This window comes from Chiroxiphia lanceolata, chromosome 12 (assembly GCF_009829145.1).
Source record: "Chiroxiphia lanceolata isolate bChiLan1 chromosome 12, bChiLan1.pri, whole genome shotgun sequence".
Lineage (NCBI taxonomy): Eukaryota > Metazoa > Chordata > Aves > Passeriformes > Pipridae > Chiroxiphia > Chiroxiphia lanceolata.
The window spans coordinates 16,123,560-16,143,568 of record NC_045648.1 but is presented as its reverse complement, the minus strand read 5'-3'; the positions used below and the strand labels follow the sequence as shown (position 1 = coordinate 16,143,568).

General features: G+C 45.4%; 1 protein-coding gene across 7 annotated transcripts in view; it reads left to right on the top strand.

Moving 5' to 3' along the window:
• Positions 1-20,009, top strand: part of MYO9A (myosin IXA) — a 169,100-nt gene that overhangs the window by 101,609 nt on the left and 47,482 nt on the right. For all 7 annotated transcript variants that reach the window (XM_032700338.1, XM_032700341.1, XM_032700343.1 and 4 more), the window contains 4 exons: positions 433-549; positions 8,930-9,064; positions 18,448-18,569; positions 19,587-19,728. In XM_032700338.1, the coding sequence (XP_032556229.1) occupies positions 433-549; positions 8,930-9,064; positions 18,448-18,569; positions 19,587-19,728 (516 nt within the window). The remainder of the gene's footprint in view (positions 1-432; positions 550-8,929; positions 9,065-18,447; positions 18,570-19,586; positions 19,729-20,009) is intronic.

The following is a 20,009-nucleotide window of genomic DNA, read 5'->3' as shown; positions in this document are numbered from 1 at the left end:
CAGCCTTGGTGCTGTGCCCACAGCCCTGGGGAACCTGTTCAGTGCCCAACCACCCTCTGGGGGAAGAACCTTTTCCTGAGATCCAACCTAACCCTCCCCTGACACAACTTCAGGACCCTTGGGTCCTGTCACTGGTCACCACAGAATATATATTTCTTTCCTTTTGCCACCAGTGTTGGGATTTATGGTGTGATCTTGCGTATCATCCCCTTGAATGTACCGAAAGAAGCCAAGCCAAAGTCAGGGCCACATCTCCCAGCCCTGGGATTGCACCCAGCTCCTGTTGGCACACACGGCGTAAATAAAACAGCGAACAAAAGCTTTGGCAAGGGAGAAATAGGAACATTGGGCGTGGGAGCTTGAGAAGGAAAAGCCATTTTAAGAGCAGAGCAGGAATCTTTTGCAATGACCTTTTCTTCTTTTCCCCCTCAGGCTGTGACTGTGAGGAACTCCATGGCCAAGTCGTTGTACAGCGCCCTGTTCGACTGGATCGTGTTCCGGATCAACCACGCGCTCCTCAACTCCAAGGACATGGAGGAGAGCACCAAGGTAACGTCCCAGCAGCTCTCTGGGCTGTGTTCTTATGGTTTTAAAATAGGTGAAACATGACTCGAGCTCTGACAGCACCTGCTTAACGTCAAGTTAACTTTTCCTTGGTTAATAAATGAGGACATTGTTATTTTAAGTGGTGTTTGCTGAGCTGAGGAGGGTGAAGCCCCTCAAATATTATGTCCTCAAAGCAACCAGGGAAGAGATTTTGTTGTAGCGACAACAACCTGTTCTCCCACGCCCTCCAGGAGTGATGGCAACTAATTTTCCTCCTTGTGTGTAAAACTGGAGGGCTGTATGTAATTGAGGGGAAAAGGGGAACTCTTGCTAACGTGGAGTGTTGTGATGAAATTGCTCCATAAAAATAATGAGAAATAGTGAAGGAGCTGTGGTGTCTGTAGGTGGTGCATCTATAAGGAGTAGAAAACTGAAATTAAGGGGAAAAAAAGGTCTGGATGGGAAGAGCGAAGCCAGTGTGGTACTGTACCACCTTCCCAAGGAATTGATAGAAGGATGGCAGGAGGTTTCCTGTGATAGCAGGGACTGGATGCCAGGACCCAGGACATCCTCTCCCAAACCTCTTGTGTATCCATCCACCCTTGTCGTGCCAGGGGGACACCAACCCCAAAATTCCCAGGAGTATGGATGTGTCTGTGCACACATGTGCTTGCAGCTCCCAACTACCCTTGGCTTGGGAATCCTGGGCGGTTTTTTTGGGGGGTGGTTGTGCATCCAAACTAAAGCCACAGCTGCCAAAAGGGGGATTGTTGTGCTGGACACTCCGTGTGGATTGTGCCATAGGAGCACAGTTGCAGAGGCTTCCAGCGCAGTCACTCCTTTATTTAACTCCCCAGAAATCCTTGTGGAGCCTAATGAAGGCCTGGAAATAAATCCATGCCTGTAAAATTTGGTTCTCTGCTTTTCTGACAAGAAGAGGTTGTTAAAGTGATAACACCCAGTGAGTCTTCTGACTGCACATGTTACCTCTCCCTCTGTTTAATATTTTACCAAAAATGTTGTATTCTTTCCTGATTTTTTTCTCCAAGTCATCAGAGGTTTTGTCTGGGCTGTCAGGAAAAAAAACCACCACACTGTTTGTGTATTCGGTGAAGCAGGAAAGGTGGATTTGTTTTGATAAGGAAATGCATCTCAAATGCTAATTAATTTTTTATTACCAATCCAATTATTTTTTAAACTTATTATTTAAATTTATTTAAATTAATTTTTAAATACAAAAGCAGCCAAGAACACTCTTGCCTGCTTAGTCAGCACGTCTGTCAGGGCAGGGCAGGGCACCATGGTGGGTGTTTATGGGCCATTAAACTTTGGTTCCCAACCTCAAATCTCAGCAGGTAAGAGCCAGAACAGCCCAAATTCCTGCTGTTTTCCAGCACTGCCGCTGCACATTAACCCTCTGCTTCCTGCAACCAAGACTCCCGTGGAGCGTAACCACCTTCCCCTTGCCTCTCTCCCTGTATCGTCTCATGAATTCCCAGTTCCCAGGTTTCTGACCCATTTTTTTGCCCCACATCACGTGGTGTAGCTGTAAGATCCAGGTCAGGCAGCGAGTGCCAGGAGTGGCGTTGCCCTTGTACCAGAGTAGATCCAACCCCACTGGCACACACCCAGCACCCAGAGCTGCAGGAACGTGCCAAGATCCAGCCAGGCCATCCTGGGCTATAGCTGTGCCAGGTTTTCTGAAGCAGGAAGGCAGTGCACAAAATCCCAGGAAATGTCTGCTTCTCAGGCAGGACTGTGGTTCCACTTATCTTCAGAGTGCTCTGTGAACGCTGATTCTGCTGAGTTGGAAGGGACCCACAAGGATCATCCAGTCCAACCCCTGGTCCTGCACAGGACCATCCCCAACAGTCACACCAGGTGCCCCACAGGATCATCCCAATGCTCCTTGAGCTCTGGCAGCCTTGGTGCTGTGCCCACGGCCCTGGGGAGCCTGTTCAGTGCCCAACCACCCTCTGGGGGAAGAACCTTTTCCAGAGATCCAACCTAAACCTCCTCTGACACAACTTCAGGCCATTCCCTCGGGTCCTGTCACTGGTCCCCACAGAGCAGAGCTAAGTGCCTGCCCCTCCTCTTCCCCAGAAATAAGGAAAATGCCCAATCCTCACCATTTTCTGGGCAGAGGATGAAGGAGAGGTTTATGTGCCTTGCACGGAGCAGCTTCGTTAAACATTGACCAGCTGATTTTCCCTCCAGTGGTTCCACCACGTCACCTCCTTGACCCTTGTTTTAGCCCCTGCCTTGAGTCCTTCCAGCACAGAGGGAGGAGACATCTCTCCCTGGCCTGGACAGGGCCTGGAATAACTACTCCTTTGCCCTCAAGGAATAACATGGCTGCCAGACCGAGGACATCCCTGGCTCTGCGGCCAAGACACCAACCAACAGTCACCACCCTGGAGGGATGGAGCCAGTGCCCATTAATTTGGGCTTTCCTACCGCTTCACAACTCTCTTGAAATCCTTTCCAGCTCGTGCTTGGAGAAGCCCCAGCTGAGGATAGAGGTTCTTTACCTCCCCTGTGTGGTCATGAGGTTGGGCAACAGCAGTGAGGAGCTGGGAGATGGACTGGGAGCAGTGGCATCTCCAAACCCTGGGCGTAGGACTTGGATGACATCTATGTGCTGGCATCTACCAGCTTCCTCAAAAATCTTGTAAACACACCAAATCCCTTCTTTCTGAAAGAAAAACACAACCTTGTAGCTCAGCAACTCCTGAGTGGGCAGTGGGTGGACAAGATGTGACTCACCCTGCAGCAAATGTCCGGGATCGATCCCAGCCCACACTTGCCACTGATATTCCTCTGACTTTCAAGGCATGTTTCGAAATAATCCTGCAGGTTGGGAAGGTTCAGAAAGTGTCAGATGTTGGATTTTGGGCAGAGGACTTTCTTAGATGAAAACCACGTTATACAGAGGTAAAATAAGACTCAAAACCGTCTGAATTCAGAGTGTGTATGGGAGAAGTTGATGAGAAAAATTAACATGAAAGTTTATCTTTGTGTAAATTTTGATTTGAGTGGGACAATGGGAATGGAGACAATTTTCAGATCCCAGTATGTGTTTATTTGATGTCAGCAGTACAGAGAAGATCAAAAGATGAAGCTGGGTAGAAAAAAATAAACACTCGGCCATTGCTCTTCCCTATTTTCAAGCAAGTATTTGGGAGATGTAAATCAGACCTTTGATATCCAAATTTAATTAAATGTACGGTGAATTATTTTGGGAAAACACAGTGAGATTTGGCTTATCTTGCTTGCTGACAGGATCTGTAGCATATTATTCCTGAGCAGAGTTGTGAATAAGTTATTTGATAGTTCATGGTAATGGCAGCTGTGGATCGGCTTCACTTCGACTCCCTTTTCCTTGGGTCTTCTCTCCCTCACTTTCAGCTTCTTTTATGTGCTCATGATCCCCTACAAACTGTCTGAAATTTGACCTTTATTAATGAGGTCAGAGCCTTTTCCTCCTCTGGAGGATGAGATCACTCAACCTCAGAGAGTCTCTTATTGAATTCCCTTTCCATAAATCAGGTTAGGAATTGTTAGAAGTCCATCTCGTTGCTCCAAATGATGATAAAGTGGAGATTGTGGTGGATCAAAAGGCATTTCCAAGAGGTTTGTTTAAGCTTTTCCCATTTGTTTCTTGTGAAGTGTCTTAATTTCTTCCTAAATCACCCTGCTGCTGTTTTTGGGTGACGTGCTGCCTACGTGGGGATGATGGTGAACTCATGGCCACAAAGAAAATTAAAATTAATGGCCATGGCGAAAAATTCATGGTTGGGTTCATGAAGAATTCATGACCATGAAGAAAAGTCATTAAAAGTAATGGCTATGAAGAAAATTCATGGTTGGATTCATGAAGAATTCATGACCGTGAAGAAAAGTCATTAGAATTAATGGCTATGAAGAAAATTCATGGTTGAATTCATGAAGAAAGTTCATTTAAATTAATGGCCATGAAGAAAATTCATGATTGGATTCATGAAGAATTCATGACCATGAAGAAAATTCATTTAAATTTAATCAACTAATTAATTCTTGGTGATTTGACCTGAAACAGAGGAAAAATTGCTGAACACACAACGTGTTTAATGTGCATCAGTTCGTTAATTTTGGGGTCCAACTTCCAAATTTGTAGCAAATCACTGCCTCTCACTTTATATCAAAGTCATTGTGTGTATGGGGGTGATGCAGGTTGGAACTGTCCTTTTAGATTTAGTGGTGATGGGTTTTGGGGTTGTTTTGGGTGATGGGTTTTGGGGTTGTTTTGGGTTTTGGGGGAGATTTTTTCCAATATCGGCTTTGGAATATTTTAAAACAAGGAAATTTTACACTTTCAAAGAGATAAAAAAATTTAAAAAATAGTAATAAATGAGATTTTTTTTCCCCCCCTGAATTTGAAACAAACCTCTTTGTGATTGCCAAAACACACCTCCACGGTGGGGTGACATCACCAACGTGCATTTGGGGCTCCATAAATCAGCTCCAACGTTCACTATTTATTGGCATTTTGGGAACTGGGGAGCACGGAGCTTCCAGAGCTCTGCCAAAAGCCCTTAAAACTCGTGCTGGGTTCCAATGTCCTGACTGGGCCGGTTTTAGTGAAGCAGGAGGCCTTTTTTTTTTATCATCTCAAGCAGAAAGACTCCCTGACCAGGGTTTGCCCAGATTTTAAAACTGCTTATAAAAGTACGCTTTTAATCGCAGTAATTTTGCTGTAGATTTGATATGCTAATTAATGCAGCCACACTTTTGAATTTGAAATGTTAGTTTTGATAAAGAAACAACATTAACACGCAAACTAGACTTGGCAAATCGAGGTCTAAATTCTGTTTCATCTTCGAGTGATTTCCTCGTGGCTCCTGCTCAAAGGGTGGGTTTGGAACTCAAGAATTAGAAGATTTGTAAAGAAAACTCCTTTGATTCTTTTCTTCAAATATTGGGCTGCAAATTTAGTCTTAAAACCACTCAGATCACAGGTTTTTAACAGACAGTTTAACAAAATAATGTCATTTACTCAGACATCAATGGAAATAATTTTTTTGCACCTTACTGCAAGAATTGGCTCTGTACTGGCAGATTTGTGCTGCTTTATCATGGAAAAACTGATATAACCCTTTCTGCCAAGGTACCATGAGATTTTTTGGACCAGAAAGCAGAAAAATAGCCACAAATTCGAAATTTCTCAATTTGAAAAGCTTTACCAAGTGCCATCCACTGACCTGTTTCTTTTGGAAACTCCACAACAAATGACCTGATTCTCAGCAGAGTCTGCCAGGATTTGTCTGGCGTGAAACTCTGCAAAAACCCCTTCACAAGGTCTGAAACTTTGTATTCTGGGGAGGTTTGGGAGTTACATGAACAGTGAGGTGAGAAAAATGCTGGTTTGCTCTGTGTGACAACCAGGGCAGAATGAACTAACCTCACCTTGTTTGGTACCTGCAGGGATTTTGTTAAATACAGATTATAGTTCTGGGCATGTTTAATTGTGGATGTCTGCAAAAAAATTATAAAAAAGAGAGCTTTAAAATATAATATTTTAATAGGATTCTTTTATAACTGAAATAGCTGTTTTTTACTCTATATGTTTCACTTGATAAATGGATTTCCATGCCCACATTAAAATATATTTGGTAGCAGTTTCAATGCAATAAATGAACCAGGACTGGAAAAAAAGGGAAAGGTTTTTTGGTGCTCAGTTATTTCATATGAAATCAAGTCTGTGGGAGCTTAAAAACCTCATTCAGCTTAAAAGTCTTCACTCGTGGCAGAGCCTTAACTACTCCCACAGAACATCAGCCCCATGCTTGGGAAAGCTGGTGTTAAGAAATTGTAAGGATTCTGGAATGTGAATGTTTCATCTTCTAAGTCTTGGTTTTGTGTGATGGAATAGAGACTTTTATCTAGGGGGGTTTCAGGGGTGGGGTGACTGGGGTTGGGATTTGTTTACACAGGGACAATGCAAAGGATCGAGATGAGAAAAAGTCACTTTGTCCTGTTTCCATCGTCACTTTTTCCATGTATAATACAGATAAAGTAGGAGCTGCTGATTATGCAGAGAGTTTAAGGAGAATTCTCCCTGAAATGTTGTTAAAACAAAGATGAGGCAGAAGCTTTCTGCTCATTAGACTGTCAGTTAATGAATGTCTGGGAACAAAAGGGTTCGTTGGGACGAGCAGGAGAAGGATCAACCCTCGGGAAGCAGCGAGTGGGAGCGAATTCCTCTGCCAGGTTCAGTCCTTGCTCTGGTGGTTCCCAATTCCCATCCTCTGGTCAAATGGCTGTTTCTCATGGGCCTTCCTCCAAGTGATGCAAACTCTGGGAAGCTGGCCAAGGGCCTTCATCCCTGGCATGGCACGGGCAAGAGGCAGAGTCTGCCTGGCCCTGGGATAGGGAGGAAGGCCGAAGGATAAAGTAGCCAAAGAACTCTTAGGAAAATGAGTTAGAGCCTTATCCTTGTGCTTAAATGCCTTTTTCCTTGTGTTTTCAGTTGTTCCAGCAGCCCAAGTCTGTGTCACACAAAGCTCCAGCTCACAAGCTGTGGCCGTTCCGCCCGCGGTCACTGTGCCGGTTCAGCCGGAGGTGGTTCCCTGGGCAGCACTTGGGCACAGAAGGAATATTTTCCTCCCAAGTGATGTGATCTGTTGAAAATGGACATAGCATAGAGAGACTTGTGGATAGTCTGGTTTACATTCCTGGCAGTGGAGTTAAGCTGGTCTCAGGAAGGAAGTCTTACAAAATCCAGAGTGCAGATAATGCCAATCAATTGAAAGCTGGGGCTCCTGGCAGCTCTCGGGTTCTTCTGAGGTGCAGAGGAGAGAGGGAGTTTCTCCTCCCTACTTGAGCTTTGGTTCATTTGCTAATGCTTTTACCTCTCTCATTAATTTTATTTAGTTAATTGTAACGGGTGAATGGAGCCTGTGTGTGAGTGAGATGGCTTTGGTTGGACCCCAGGGCGTGGTGCACTGAGGAGCTGCTGGTGGAGCTCTCTGTGCACGTGTCCTTCAGACTCTTCACCTGTCTCTGATGACAACAGGCTTGCTGGATGGACAGTTTTATTTGTAACTAGTTGTTATTAATTAGATGTTTAACAGAACAGTCGTGTACAGGCTTGGAAGCTGCAGCAGAAATCGTACCACCTTGAGCTTGCTTTTCCCCCTGTGTGGGTGAGGTTTATCTGCTGTCACATCCCCATGTCCCTCTTGTCCTGCCTTTGCCAAATCCACCTGGTGGGCAGAAGGCTCAATTTTATAACAACCAACACCTACATGAAGGAGAAAGATCCACAATTCTACTCCCATGAAGAGTAGGAAGGATGGTCTGAGCTGGGAAGGGGCAGGTTTTACTTGCTTGTGGGCCAACATATACCTGGCCAGGGGTCCACGGCTTCCCCTTGCCTGAAGGGGAGCAGGATTTGTTTGGGAGAGAGGAAGGGGCCAGGAGGACGCAAAGCAAGCTGTGAATTCACAGCAATGTTGGCCTTGTTTTGCCAACACAGGAAACCTTGGTGCAGCCACGTCTTGAGGAGCATCTCAGGAGGTCATTGTAGGGGAGAAGGGAGACCAAACAGGCTTTGACTCTTCAGCTTGGATAAAAGGCTGGGGTGGGATATGGCTGAGGTTCACAAAATCATCAAAGTGATGGGAAAAAGGCCATTTAGATCTGTAACTCACCAAGTCCTGCAATTTCTGTTATGGAATATGGATCTAGTGAAAGAAAAGCCTTCCCCCTGATGAACTACTAGAAGTTGGCCTGAGGGGCTGTGAGGGATCGTAGTGCCAGTGGGTAAAAAAACCCCGAACACTGGATGGTTATGTCTTCACAACTCTCTTGCCCATTAACTAAGGGGAACACAGAGGGGCTTCTCCATCCCCCTCATCCCAAAACTGTGGGTGCTGGTAGGAGTTTCTTCCCAAGGTTTGCAGCTGGAGTGGGTTTGCTTGGACACTTTTCACCTTGGAAGGCTGTTTTGGTGGGCTGTCTTCATGCTGCAAGCGTTTGTTTCCCAACCCTATCTCCATTTTGCCCCGCAAAAGATCAATGTTGTTTTAAATCCAAGAGAATAACTTGGAACTGGATTCAGGTTTCTTCAAAGATGGCAATTTGTCTATAAATTAAAAAAAAACCCACCTCTCAATGGACTTTTCTCTTAGAACAAGTCTATCTGTCCAGACATCTAAAGTTACACGTTGTGTCTCTGATTGGGTGAATTCTTCCAGATGGCACCATATCAACGATTCCAGGAAAATTCCTGCTATTAACTCAATTTAATTCTGTCTGTATTCTTTGGATTATGTGCTCCCTACGAACAATCCACTGACTTTATGTGCTTTTGGTCTAATCCTCACTCTTATTTTCCTTTCAGACTTTATCCATTGGAGTCCTTGATATTTTTGGGTTTGAAGACTATGAAAACAACAGTTTTGAACAGTTCTGCATCAACTTTGCCAACGAGCGCCTGCAGCACTACTTCAACCAGCACATCTTCAAACTGGAACAGGTAAGGCTGGCAGTATTTATTCTCTGATGCCACTGAGTGTTGACAGTTTGTGGCGCTGATAAAGTCCTTAAATTGTCCCTTTGGTTCTCTTTTGTTAAGGAGTGTCCACTGAATTTCTCAGATTTAACCTCTTATTTCTCGTATTACTCGGTGAAATAAAATCCAGCCAGAGATTTGGTGGTTTAAATGAACATTTTGGGCTACAAAAACATCGTGAGACCTTACCCATTGATCTGTGCTCAGGGACTCATCCATGAGCAATTCCTTCCTTGCCTTTACCTGAACTTGCTTCTGTGTCATTTAATATCCCAGAGAAGTTATTTTTTGGCATCTGTTGAGGATGCCACCCCAATCTTCTGCTGGTTTTTTGCTTTCCAGTGTTGATTTGTGTGGAGAGAGGGGAAATGTCACTTCACACGTGTTCTCCAAGGTCAGACTCGAGAGCGTTAAGACCTTCAATGGCCCTGGCAGATTAGGAAAAGTGCCTTGTTACAGGTGCCATTATCCCTCTTCCGAGTCACCATCATCCCTTGAGCTCTTTTTTCCTCTCTTCTCTGAGCTGTTCCTCAGCTTCTTCCAGTTAGATGATGTGTTCTGTTATCATCGTTCCTGCTCAGATATACTGACTAAATATTTGCACAGACTATGCCAGGGATGCCAGTTTTTATTTATTAATGGTACAAAAAGGGCCTGGAGTGCCAGGCCAGGGGGGAATGCCTTCACCCTGCCAGAGGGCAGGATTAGTTGGGATATTGGGAAGGAATTGTTGGCTGTGAAGGTGCTGAGGCCCTGGCCCAGGTTGCCCAGAGAAGCTGTGGCTGCCCCATCCCTGGAAGTGTTGAAGGCCAGGTTAGACAGGGCTTGGAGCAACCTGGGCTAGTGGAAGGTGTCCCTGCCCATGGCAAGGGGTGGAACAAGAGGGACTTGAAGTCCCTTCCTACAAACCAGACAAACCAGTCTGGGATTCTGGGATTCTGTGTTGGTGGATTTTCACAGGACAGTGCTGTGCAATGGGAGCTCCCTTCTTAACAAGAAGATGAGCAAGAAACTTCTAAAGGCTTCTAAAATATTTCAGCCCACTCAAAAATTGTCATAATGAGGCAGAACTAGAATCAGAGGCCAGTGTGTTAATTGACACAAGTTTGGAGTGGGACTGGAAGGGGAAGAAGATGTTCAACCTGGAAGACCAGTCTGGAGCTCACCATGACCAGTCTGGAGCTCACCATGACCCTTGTGCAGGTCCCTTTCACATTTCCCACGTCTGGTGCACCTTGCCAGGTGTTGATAGACATAGGTAGAGATATTTCTTTTCCTCTTTAATTTTGATAACAAGAAATTAAAGGAATTAATCTACCAGCAGGTCAGGCAGTGTCTTTAAGCTCACACTTCTCCTGGCTGTTGGAAGAGCAGGTTGGGAAGAAGGATGCTCCCACAAAGGAAGCTCATGGAACTGTGGCCAACTGGACCATGAAAACTCAATGTTCCCCATTTTGAGAGCCAAATATAATTTGTGATTGAACTCCTGTTGCCACTGAAGCCCAGTGATTTGAGCTCGGAGATGGAGCTGGCACAACATAGATGACCATGGGCATGATCTCCTGGGCCAGGAGATGCAGGAGATCCTGGTTTAAAACTGATTTAAAGCAGCCCAAATTCCAGTAAATTAAATCTTAGGCTGCCTACGTACAGCAGGTGGGAGGTTGTCAGTGGGTGAAGCATCAACCTCAAAATAAAGCCATATTCTCCTGCCATTTGCTGAGGAGCTGCTGAAATAGTCACCTCAAAGGAGAAGACCATCCCAGGGAGGACCTTTGCTTCCAGGGAAGGCTGCTCAGACCCCCTGTACTGCCAGACTGTATCACTGACAGAGGGTGCCTTCAGAACCTGTTTATAGGCTCTCTATTTATGGAGAATGGATCGGTATTTATTGTGTCTGTGTTGTGTTATATATATGTGTGTGTATATATATATATATGTGTGTGTGTGTGTGTGTGTATGTATTTTTATGTATATGACTGCATCTATAAATTCCTTTTCTACTTAAATTCCTTTTCTACTTAAATTGAGACCAAACATAAAAATCCTTGTTCCTAAATGAAAACATTGGATTGTCAGCCTTGGAATCTTCTGGAGGGATGTCGGGAACTCGAGGCATCTGCCTTGTCTGCAGCATCGGCACCGACCCAGACATTGGGCTTGTTCATTCAGGAATTTCCTAATAATAATGATGTTTTCCCATCTCATGGATTTCTCATGAACTTTCTAATAGTAAGGTTCTCCTATCCCATAGATTTATCATATCAAGCCCATTTTAATTATCATAAATTATTCTGCTCGTGACGCCAAACCTGCAGTTGCTGAATGAGCAATTAATCCTCCATGGGATGGAGTCATTCCTGGATGGATGAATCCTGAGTGGACAGGTTTTCCCACACCTTGCTGCCATTTCCAGCGGTGAACAACTTTCCCAAGCTGCCCAGAATGGATTTTAGGATGCAGATGTATAGAGACATATCCAGAAAGGAGCTTTTACGAGGTTTAACTCCTTTCATTTCTCATATAACAATGGCCCATTTGAACGTATTAGATGATAGAAGAATATTTGGGGATTATTTTAAGCTGGGGAAGTCAACTGGGAATGGAGAGAGATCAGGAAGGGGGTTAATTCCTAGTTTCTCACTTTGCAAACACTGCCTGAAGCTGAAGCAGATGGTGTTGGAGGCAAGAAGGGAGGAATTTCACACCCTGCTGTTTAGTCGGGAATTTTTATACCAAATATATACATTTAGACATCCCAAAGTAACTGTTTCTTGTATGGCTCTGCACTACACGAGTTTGTATGACAGGAGCATGATGGGAAGTGTTCCCACGTGGAGTTACACTGGGAAAAGGGATTTTTCAGTTGATTTCCCACTTTAACTTGGGAATTTTCCTTGTGTAAACAAGGTTTTCCTATGCCATGGTAAGGAAAGGCTTGGGGAGATGAAGTCCTGGGGCTGGGCTGGCTCTATCTGGGAGGAGGGGGATGAACTTGTGGGGTTTTCTGCTGCTCTTGGGGTTTTAAATGTCATTTTTGGGGCTGTTTCTCACTTCTCTCTGCAGCTAATGGCAATATTCCTATAGGATATATTATATGATCCTATGGAATAAGGCATCCTGGGCACTGAACTGCCCAATGCCCTACAGCCCTTGTCAAAGCAGGGTGAATTCTTCATCTTTATATCCTATGAAAGGGCAACAAATGTCACAGATCATGGCAAAACCTTTATCTTCAGGACTGATTTTTACCACCTTTGGATCTGAGTTTTCTAAGCCCTCAGTTTTGTGCTTTTAGACAGATGGGAAGCTTAGGATTGGTTTGTTTTGGTTTTTTTTAATCACATTTCCTCTTTCATTTCTTCTCTGCATTTCCTCTTCTCTGGTTTTTCAAGTTCCTGGTCACTCCCTCCAACCACTTCTGAATTTTACCACAGGATTTTGGGGAGCAATATTCCCAGTTCCCCAGGGAACACGACACTCTAGATAGGTGTGAACTTAAAAATTGTATTTAATGCTTTCTCCTCTGATTTTTTTTTATTTATTTGCTTTTATTTAATTGGTTTTATTCACTGTTGACCCTGACTGGATATGGAGTCACTGATAATTGAGAATGTGTGGATGTGGAAAGACATTTTCCAGCATCTCAAAGATTCTGTTGGGCTCGTGGGTGGTTTCTCCTACTCAAGATCTGTAAATCTTTAATCCCAGCCTGGATTAGTTGCATTTAGGCTTGGCTTAGCACCTGAATAATGTCCTGATAACAGAACTGGGCCTACGCTCCCAGAAAGATACCAGGACTTTGTTCTCAACACATTTAACTCTAAAATGATGGGATTTTTCTGTTCCTAGCAGGAGAATTTCCACCAGGCCTAGTGGCCCAGTTGGGAAGGTTTTCCTGCTGCTCAACATGTGTATTTTAATCTTAAATTCCTTGTACTGTGGGCCATAAGCAGCATTCGTGCTCTGGGTTGGTGGAGGCAGGTGGGGTTTGTCTTTAATAGTGCCTGGCTCTCTCTTTCCTACAGTTCCTGTAATTTTCATATTTAAAAATGTTGCTTATTCTGCCCCATTCTGTTTATTTGGCACCCCAGATTTTACATGCTGCTATGCTTCAGGTAATGCTGTCAGCTATACTGAGATTCAGTAATGATTTACACTCATATTCAATGTGCATTTCAAACTCTGGATCTCCATTTTTTATCTTTTTTTTTATATATATTTGAGCATTGCAAATTGTGTTTTATTCAGATCACTCTGTGCATTTGAAGCTCTAAAAAGCATCGTTTTAGAACAACAAAAACTCAGATTAATGCTGCCTGTTCTCCTGAGCTACCTCCCTGCTCAGCCACGTCTTTCTGAACATCGGGTTGCGATAATTAAGTAGTAAACACCTCATGTTGTTTGGATCGAATTCCTTGATATAATAAATATATACATGGGGCTTTTCCCCTGAAGAGAGGCGAGATGAAGTCACCAGCAGCCTTCTCTCCTGAGCTGCAGCTGAGTCAGAGAGGCCAAATGCACGTTGTGCAGTTTTGCTGAGCTGGCAGCGAGTGCGGCCCCACAGCCCCGCTCTGCTCGGGACACAGCGCAGGCTCAGAGTCCTTCAGGCTGGAAAAGCCTTAGGAGACCATCGAGTCAGATGTGCAGACAGACTGGGAATGAGATGCTGGGAAGCAGTGCCAGGAAAGGGACCTTGAAAAGGCAAGTTGGCCATGAGTCAGCAGTGCCCTGGCAGCCAGGAGGGCCAACCATGTCATGAGGGGCATCAAACCCAGCATCGCCGGCTGGGCCAGGGAGGGGATTGTCCCGCTCTGCTCTGCCCTGGGGCAGCCTCACCTGCAATATTAGAAAGATATTAAGCCATTAGAGAGGGTCCTAAGGATGGCAACGATGATGATGAAGAGCCTTGAGGGGCAGCTGATGTCACTTGGTCTGTTCAGTCTGGAGAGGAGGAGACTGAGGGGAGACCTCACTGCAGTTACAACTTCCTCGTGAGGGGAACAGCAGGGGCAGGCACTGATCTCTGCTCTGTGGGAACCAGGGACAGGACCCCAGGGAGTGGCCTGAAGTTGTGTCAGGGGAGGTTTAGGTTGTATCTCAGGAAAAGGTTCTTCCCCTAGAGGGTGGTCGGGCACTGAACAGGCTCCCCAGGGCAGTGGGCACAGCACCAAGGCTGCCAGAGCTCAAGGAGCATTGGGATGATCCTGTGGGGCACCTGGTGTGACTGTTGGGGATGGTCTTGTGCAGGGCTAAGGGTTGGACTGGATGATCCTTGTGGGTCCCTTCAAACTCAGCATATTCTGGGCTTCACTAACCCAGCACTGCCCAGGCCAGCACTTCCCCAGGTCCCCCCAAGCAGTGACAGTGCTGACGCCGGCAGAACGAGTCCCTTTGGTGGCACAGCAACATGGATGTCCTGCCAGTGCCATCATGCTCAGGGCAGCAAAGCTGTTCTGAATGTTTGGGAAGTGTGAATCTCCTTGTGATGGCTCTATAGGTCACCTGGAGAATAATCAGTGGCATCTCACCCAATAATTAAATGAAAATATGGAGCTGCTGGACTCTAAAAAAAACCCCAGTGGCTTTTTTTACTTCTTTGCTCCATTTCTTTTGCCAAGTCTGGGAGCTCAGTGCTCTCCTTTCCAGGGAACTTGCATTGCTCAGGTTTCAGTTGCCCAGGGGTGGGAGGAATAAATCCCCACATTTGTATTGGGAGCAAGGATGCCAAAACCTGGGCTCTGTGGACTTTACTGCACTAGAAACTTCTGTAGATAGTGGTGGTTTCAAGAATTTGAAATGTAAAGATGGTCTTCTAGGAATAGGACATTTGAATTGGCCGCTGAACATATCTTAGTTTGAAGTCAAAGTATAAATTTAAGCTTATTTTTAATTAACCTCCAGTTCGAGGGTTTTTGGTTTGAATGGACTGAAAGTGTTTCATGTTGTCTTTGTCTTGTCAAATGAAAACCTCGTGTTGTTTGGATGGAATTCCTTAATATTCCAGTGTTCTGCGCAGACCCTGCATCCATCAAAGGATGGCAGAGGCTTTATTGTTGTACTCAGAAGTGAAGGAATATTGGAATATTTTGAAGGATATTTTAAGGATTTTAAAATTCCTGAATTCCTGAATTCTGTGAGAAGACAGTCAGGAGAATATGAATGTAGAAATTAAATAGAGTATTAATAACTGTGATTTAATTAAGTTTAACATATATACAATTTTACCCTAAAGCTTCTGCCTTTATGTGGACAATCTCTAGGGTGTTCTGAGACCAGGAAACACCCCAGGAATTACATTGGTCAATCCCAAAACCATAGTTACATCTCCTGAGCTGTGATTCTGAAGGCAACCAAACCAATAACTGGAAAAATGCTAGGAAAAAAGAAATAAGGGGAAATTTTTTTCCATTTAAGCGTTGGAATGGTTCCTGCTGCTGTGTATGTGCCTGTCTTGAAACGAGAGCACATGTCTGAGTTATTGTGGAAAAGGTTTTTAGATGAGGACTTTAATCCCTCTTCACATTTGGCCAACACAGCAAGAGGTTGCAGTGGGGATGGAAGGGAGGGAGCAAAGAAACCCCAGGGCCTGGGACTGAGTGTTTCTGACCCAACCCAGAGGAAAAAGAAGAGCCGAAGAAGGGAAAATTAGCCAAAATCCTGCAGCTGAAGGAACCCAGGCCAGGAGGGACGTGACGACTGGCCTGAAGGCTGTGGGAGAGTCCAAAATGAACCTGGAGAAGTAGAGACCAGAACACTGGTCTTTTAGGGTCATTTACTGGAGTATAGTTAAAGAAACTCAACATCTGGCATTGCCAGGTGGTGATTTTGCACTGATTTGAGGAGCGGGAGAAGTGGAGCCCCCTTCAACGTGCAGCTGCCCCACATGGATGGATGTCTAGAGGCTTCGAGATCAGGGTGATGGTTTGTGCCTGGTTTGGACACGTGGAGGCTTAAAACTCTGCAAAATTTGAGGTTTGGGGGGGGAACAAAAATGGAAGGCCCCCACAGAAGTATTTCAAAGAGGAGTCACAGTAATAAATAGGTGAGTGCAGTAACCTCCCCCAGCCACCCGTGAGCACTGAAGTAAATGCTGCTCTGGGATCAGCTCCTCAATTTATTGCTCTCCGGCTGCTCCCGGCCAGGCTTGAGCTGGCAAAGCTGGGACTAATGGACCCTGCACTCAATTAAGGGGCTGTCAGAGGCAGGGGGTTGATGGATGATGCCGACTCCCATTACCACCATCCCTCTCCTGAATCGCTCAGGAGAAGCTCCGGAACACAGCAGCCCGTGAAGGAACTTTTTTCCTGCCTTGCGCTGAAAATGTGGTGAGTTTTACTCAAATACCTGGTTTTGAAATGCCTGTAGTTTACAGGGAGTTGAAAATGTTGTGGTGCATGTGTGCTGGTTGCTCTGCAGAACCTGAGGGAAAAAGAATATAAAATTAAATTAAAAAATAAAATCCATAATGTGGAGTTGTTCTGTATTTTCAGGGTTGTTTTTTTTTTAATGGAATGAGTCATATTTTGAACCCAAAAGGCTTTAGGGAATTTAAAACCTCCTTCTAGGCCTGCACAGAGTCTGTATCATTGGTTTAGGGGTGAATGGTGTCTCCAATACTGAATTCAGGACCTTGTAGGGAGTTTTTAGGAAAAATTTCTTGTGAAATGTCTCAAACCACTTGATGCTCTTTAATTCTAAAAATAATATCTGTGGAGTTCATGTTAATTTTGGATGAGGAGAGTTGGATGGACCGTTTTTGAAGTTCTTTGCTCATGTTAAAAATGAAGGCAGATAGCAACAATATAATTAATTGGATTGTTAGAGAGATGCATCAAATTAGGATTTTAAGAGTTTTTTCCTTTTTTTTCTTCAATTCTGCCATCACAATGTTCTACAGTAGAGAAGTAAAAATACAGCTTGGCTCGATAGGGCTTTTTCTGTCACATGGAGTAAGGTGCACATTCCAATCTCTCTATTTAGACAGTGAGTCACGAGCCTTAAAAGCATATGATAAAAATTATGATTTTTAAACTCTACTTTCATCCAGATTCCCTAAAATAATTTCTGCATAGGAGTTCTTCAAGAAATCCGTCTGAAAATCTGTCTCGGAGGAGATGAGCTTTACAAGAGAGCAAGAGTTGGAGTTATTTTGGTGGAAAAAAGCTGAAGCTTTTTTTGCCTCAGCATGAATTTAGGGACAAATCCTCACTTTTCCTCTAGAGGGTCATGATTCTGCTGGTCTTGGAGTGGTGACCTTGGCTACCTGGAGGGCTCTTCATTAGCCTGTAGAGCACCAGGCATTAGTAGTGTGACATCCAGAAGAGCAAAGCCCATGGAATCAGGAGAGGGAGATGTATTGCTTTTTCTTGCCATTAAAGGAATGTATTGTATATATTGTACCAGTTTTCTTCCAGCAACTAAATAATAATAGTGATGCAAATACATTGGATGATGCTTTGGTTGATGTGCCCCTGGAATCCAAAACCCCTCCCGTGCCCTGGGCTGATCCCACCATGTGGGGGATTCTGTCCCTCTGCCCCATTCAGGTGAGACACACCCCCCCTGCAGAACTGCCTCCAGCTCTGGGGTCCAACAGCAGAAGGACGTGGAGCTGCTGGAGCCAGTCCAGAGGAGAACACAGAGCTGCTCTGAGGGCTGGAGCCCCTCTGCTCTGGAGCCAGGCTGGGAGAGCTGGGGGTGTTCAGCTGGAGAAGAGAAGGCTCCAGGGAGACCTGAGAGCCCCTTCCAGAGCCTAAAGAGGCTCCAAGAGAGCTGGAGAGGGACTTTGGACAAGGGATGGAGGGACAGACCAAGGGGGAATGGCTTCCCACCTGCCAGAGGGCAGGGATAGATGGGATACTGGGGAGAAATTGTTCCTGTGAGGGTGGTGAGGCCCTGGCCCAGGTTGGCCAGAGAAGCTGTGGCTGCCCCATCCCTGGAAGTGTTGAAGGCCAGGCTGGATGGAGCTTGGAGCAACCTGGGATAGTGGAAGGTGTCCCTGCCCATGGCAGATGAGCTTTAAGGTCCCTTCCAACCCAAACCATGCTGTGATTTAACAGCAAACCAGGAGAAGAAAAGCAAGAGTCCCTGCACAGCCAACCAGTGTCTGAACAAACATCTGGTGCATCTGAAATCATAAAATGCCGGGTGGTTCTCTGTGGTTTAGGTTGTTCCAGCAGTTCCTTATCCTTTTCTTTGCCATCAGAGAAAACATTGATGGCACATCAACAGAAGAGATTATCGTTTTGGTAAATTGTGCATCAGTTTCCACAAACCTGTTTGAATTTTGCCTTTTGTTTTTGCTTGCACCAAACATTATGTCATCTGTGGGGTTTTTTTAGGAGGAATATAGAGCAGAAGGAATTAGCTGGCACAACATCGACTACATAGACAACTCCAGCTGCATCAACCTGATCAGCAAGAAGCCAACGGGGCTGCTCCATCTGCTGGACGAGGAAAGCAAGTGAGTAGGAAAGTGCTGGCTTTGCCAATGATATTGGGTTTTTCACTTCAAACGTGTTTATCCTTTATTTTTACCTCTTGTGATTCTTCCCAGAAAGGTGCTGATTATCCCACTGGGCTGATTTGTGTCTCTGGTTTTGTTTTCGAGGTGGTAATGCAAGTGGCGGACAACCAGCAAGCTGAGCAAAAAGCCTTAACAAATAATCATTCAAATTGTTTTTCCAGAATTTCTTCCATTAAATGGAAAGGAGAAGGTTTCTCTTGCTTCTCTCCTCCTTTTTCTCCCTGTTCCTTACAGTGTAACAACAGGAACATGCTCGAGGCTGAGCTTAGTGAAGGGAGAAGCCAAGTGCAGGCTGTGTGGGTGCTGTTAGTGGGGTATAAGGTGGATTTATCGATTTACTGTAAAAATTAAGCCTGGATGAGCTGAGGGCACTCCTGTTTAGGGGCTGCACTTCCCCAGGGTTTCACGGGCATCAGGGATGCAGCTCAGATGTACATCCTTGATTCATCCACCCGGCTCATCTCGGTGGAAGTTCCCAGAGGAGCGTGTGCCTCTGGGGCTGCCTTTGGGTGGAAACTTTGGGGCAAAATGGTTCTTCCATCAGATACTCCTGCCAGTTCTCTCCGTGTGAAGGGCGGGGAAGGGCAGTTTTGCTGAGGTCACCTCAGATCCACATGGCTGTGGCCCAGGACACGAGGTGTCCTCCCGCCATTTGCTCGGAGGTTTCTGCTCTGCTTCTTGTCTCACTGAGCAGAGTGATGCTGTCCCAGCGATTCTGAGCTGGGCTAAAACACTTCAGGTTAGGGAAAGTTGTGGAATGCACGCCCAAGCTGCAGATTTACGTGAAGCTGGAGGATGGAGGATTGCCTTGTTCCTACCCAGAGGCTCTGCCCAAGCAGGCACAGAAGTGGAAGCTCAGGATATCTTTGTTTTCCCTTTTGTGGCCAAGAAAGAAAAGGTAAAAGCTTTTCCCTTGTGTTTACAGCTGTCTTCTGTTTAATTCTTCCCACTCAGTTTTCCTCAAGCCACAAACCAGACGCTGCTGGACAAATTTAAGCGTCAACATGAAGGGAATTCCTACATCGAGTTTCCAGCGGTCATGGAGCCGGCTTTCATCATCAAACACTACGCCGGCAAAGTGAAGTACGGAGTCAAGGTCTGTCCCCCAGCTGTTCCCTGGGAGTTGTTTCCATTTAAATCTGGGATGGGGAAGGGGAGGCTCCACGGATGTGTTTTGGAGAGGTTTTGGCTCAAGAAGAGACATGCGGGTGGGGAGAGAAGTGTTTGGTGAAAAGCTTGGCTGGAATGAGAAGGTGGGGACTGGGGCTTCCTGTTCTCCTCCTCGTGGGCTTTTGGGGGAGGAATTTAGGTTAGTGCTATGTCCTGATGACAGGTTGAAATTGTGTGCCTGGTGACCTTTCTGGGCTTGGTTTGTGC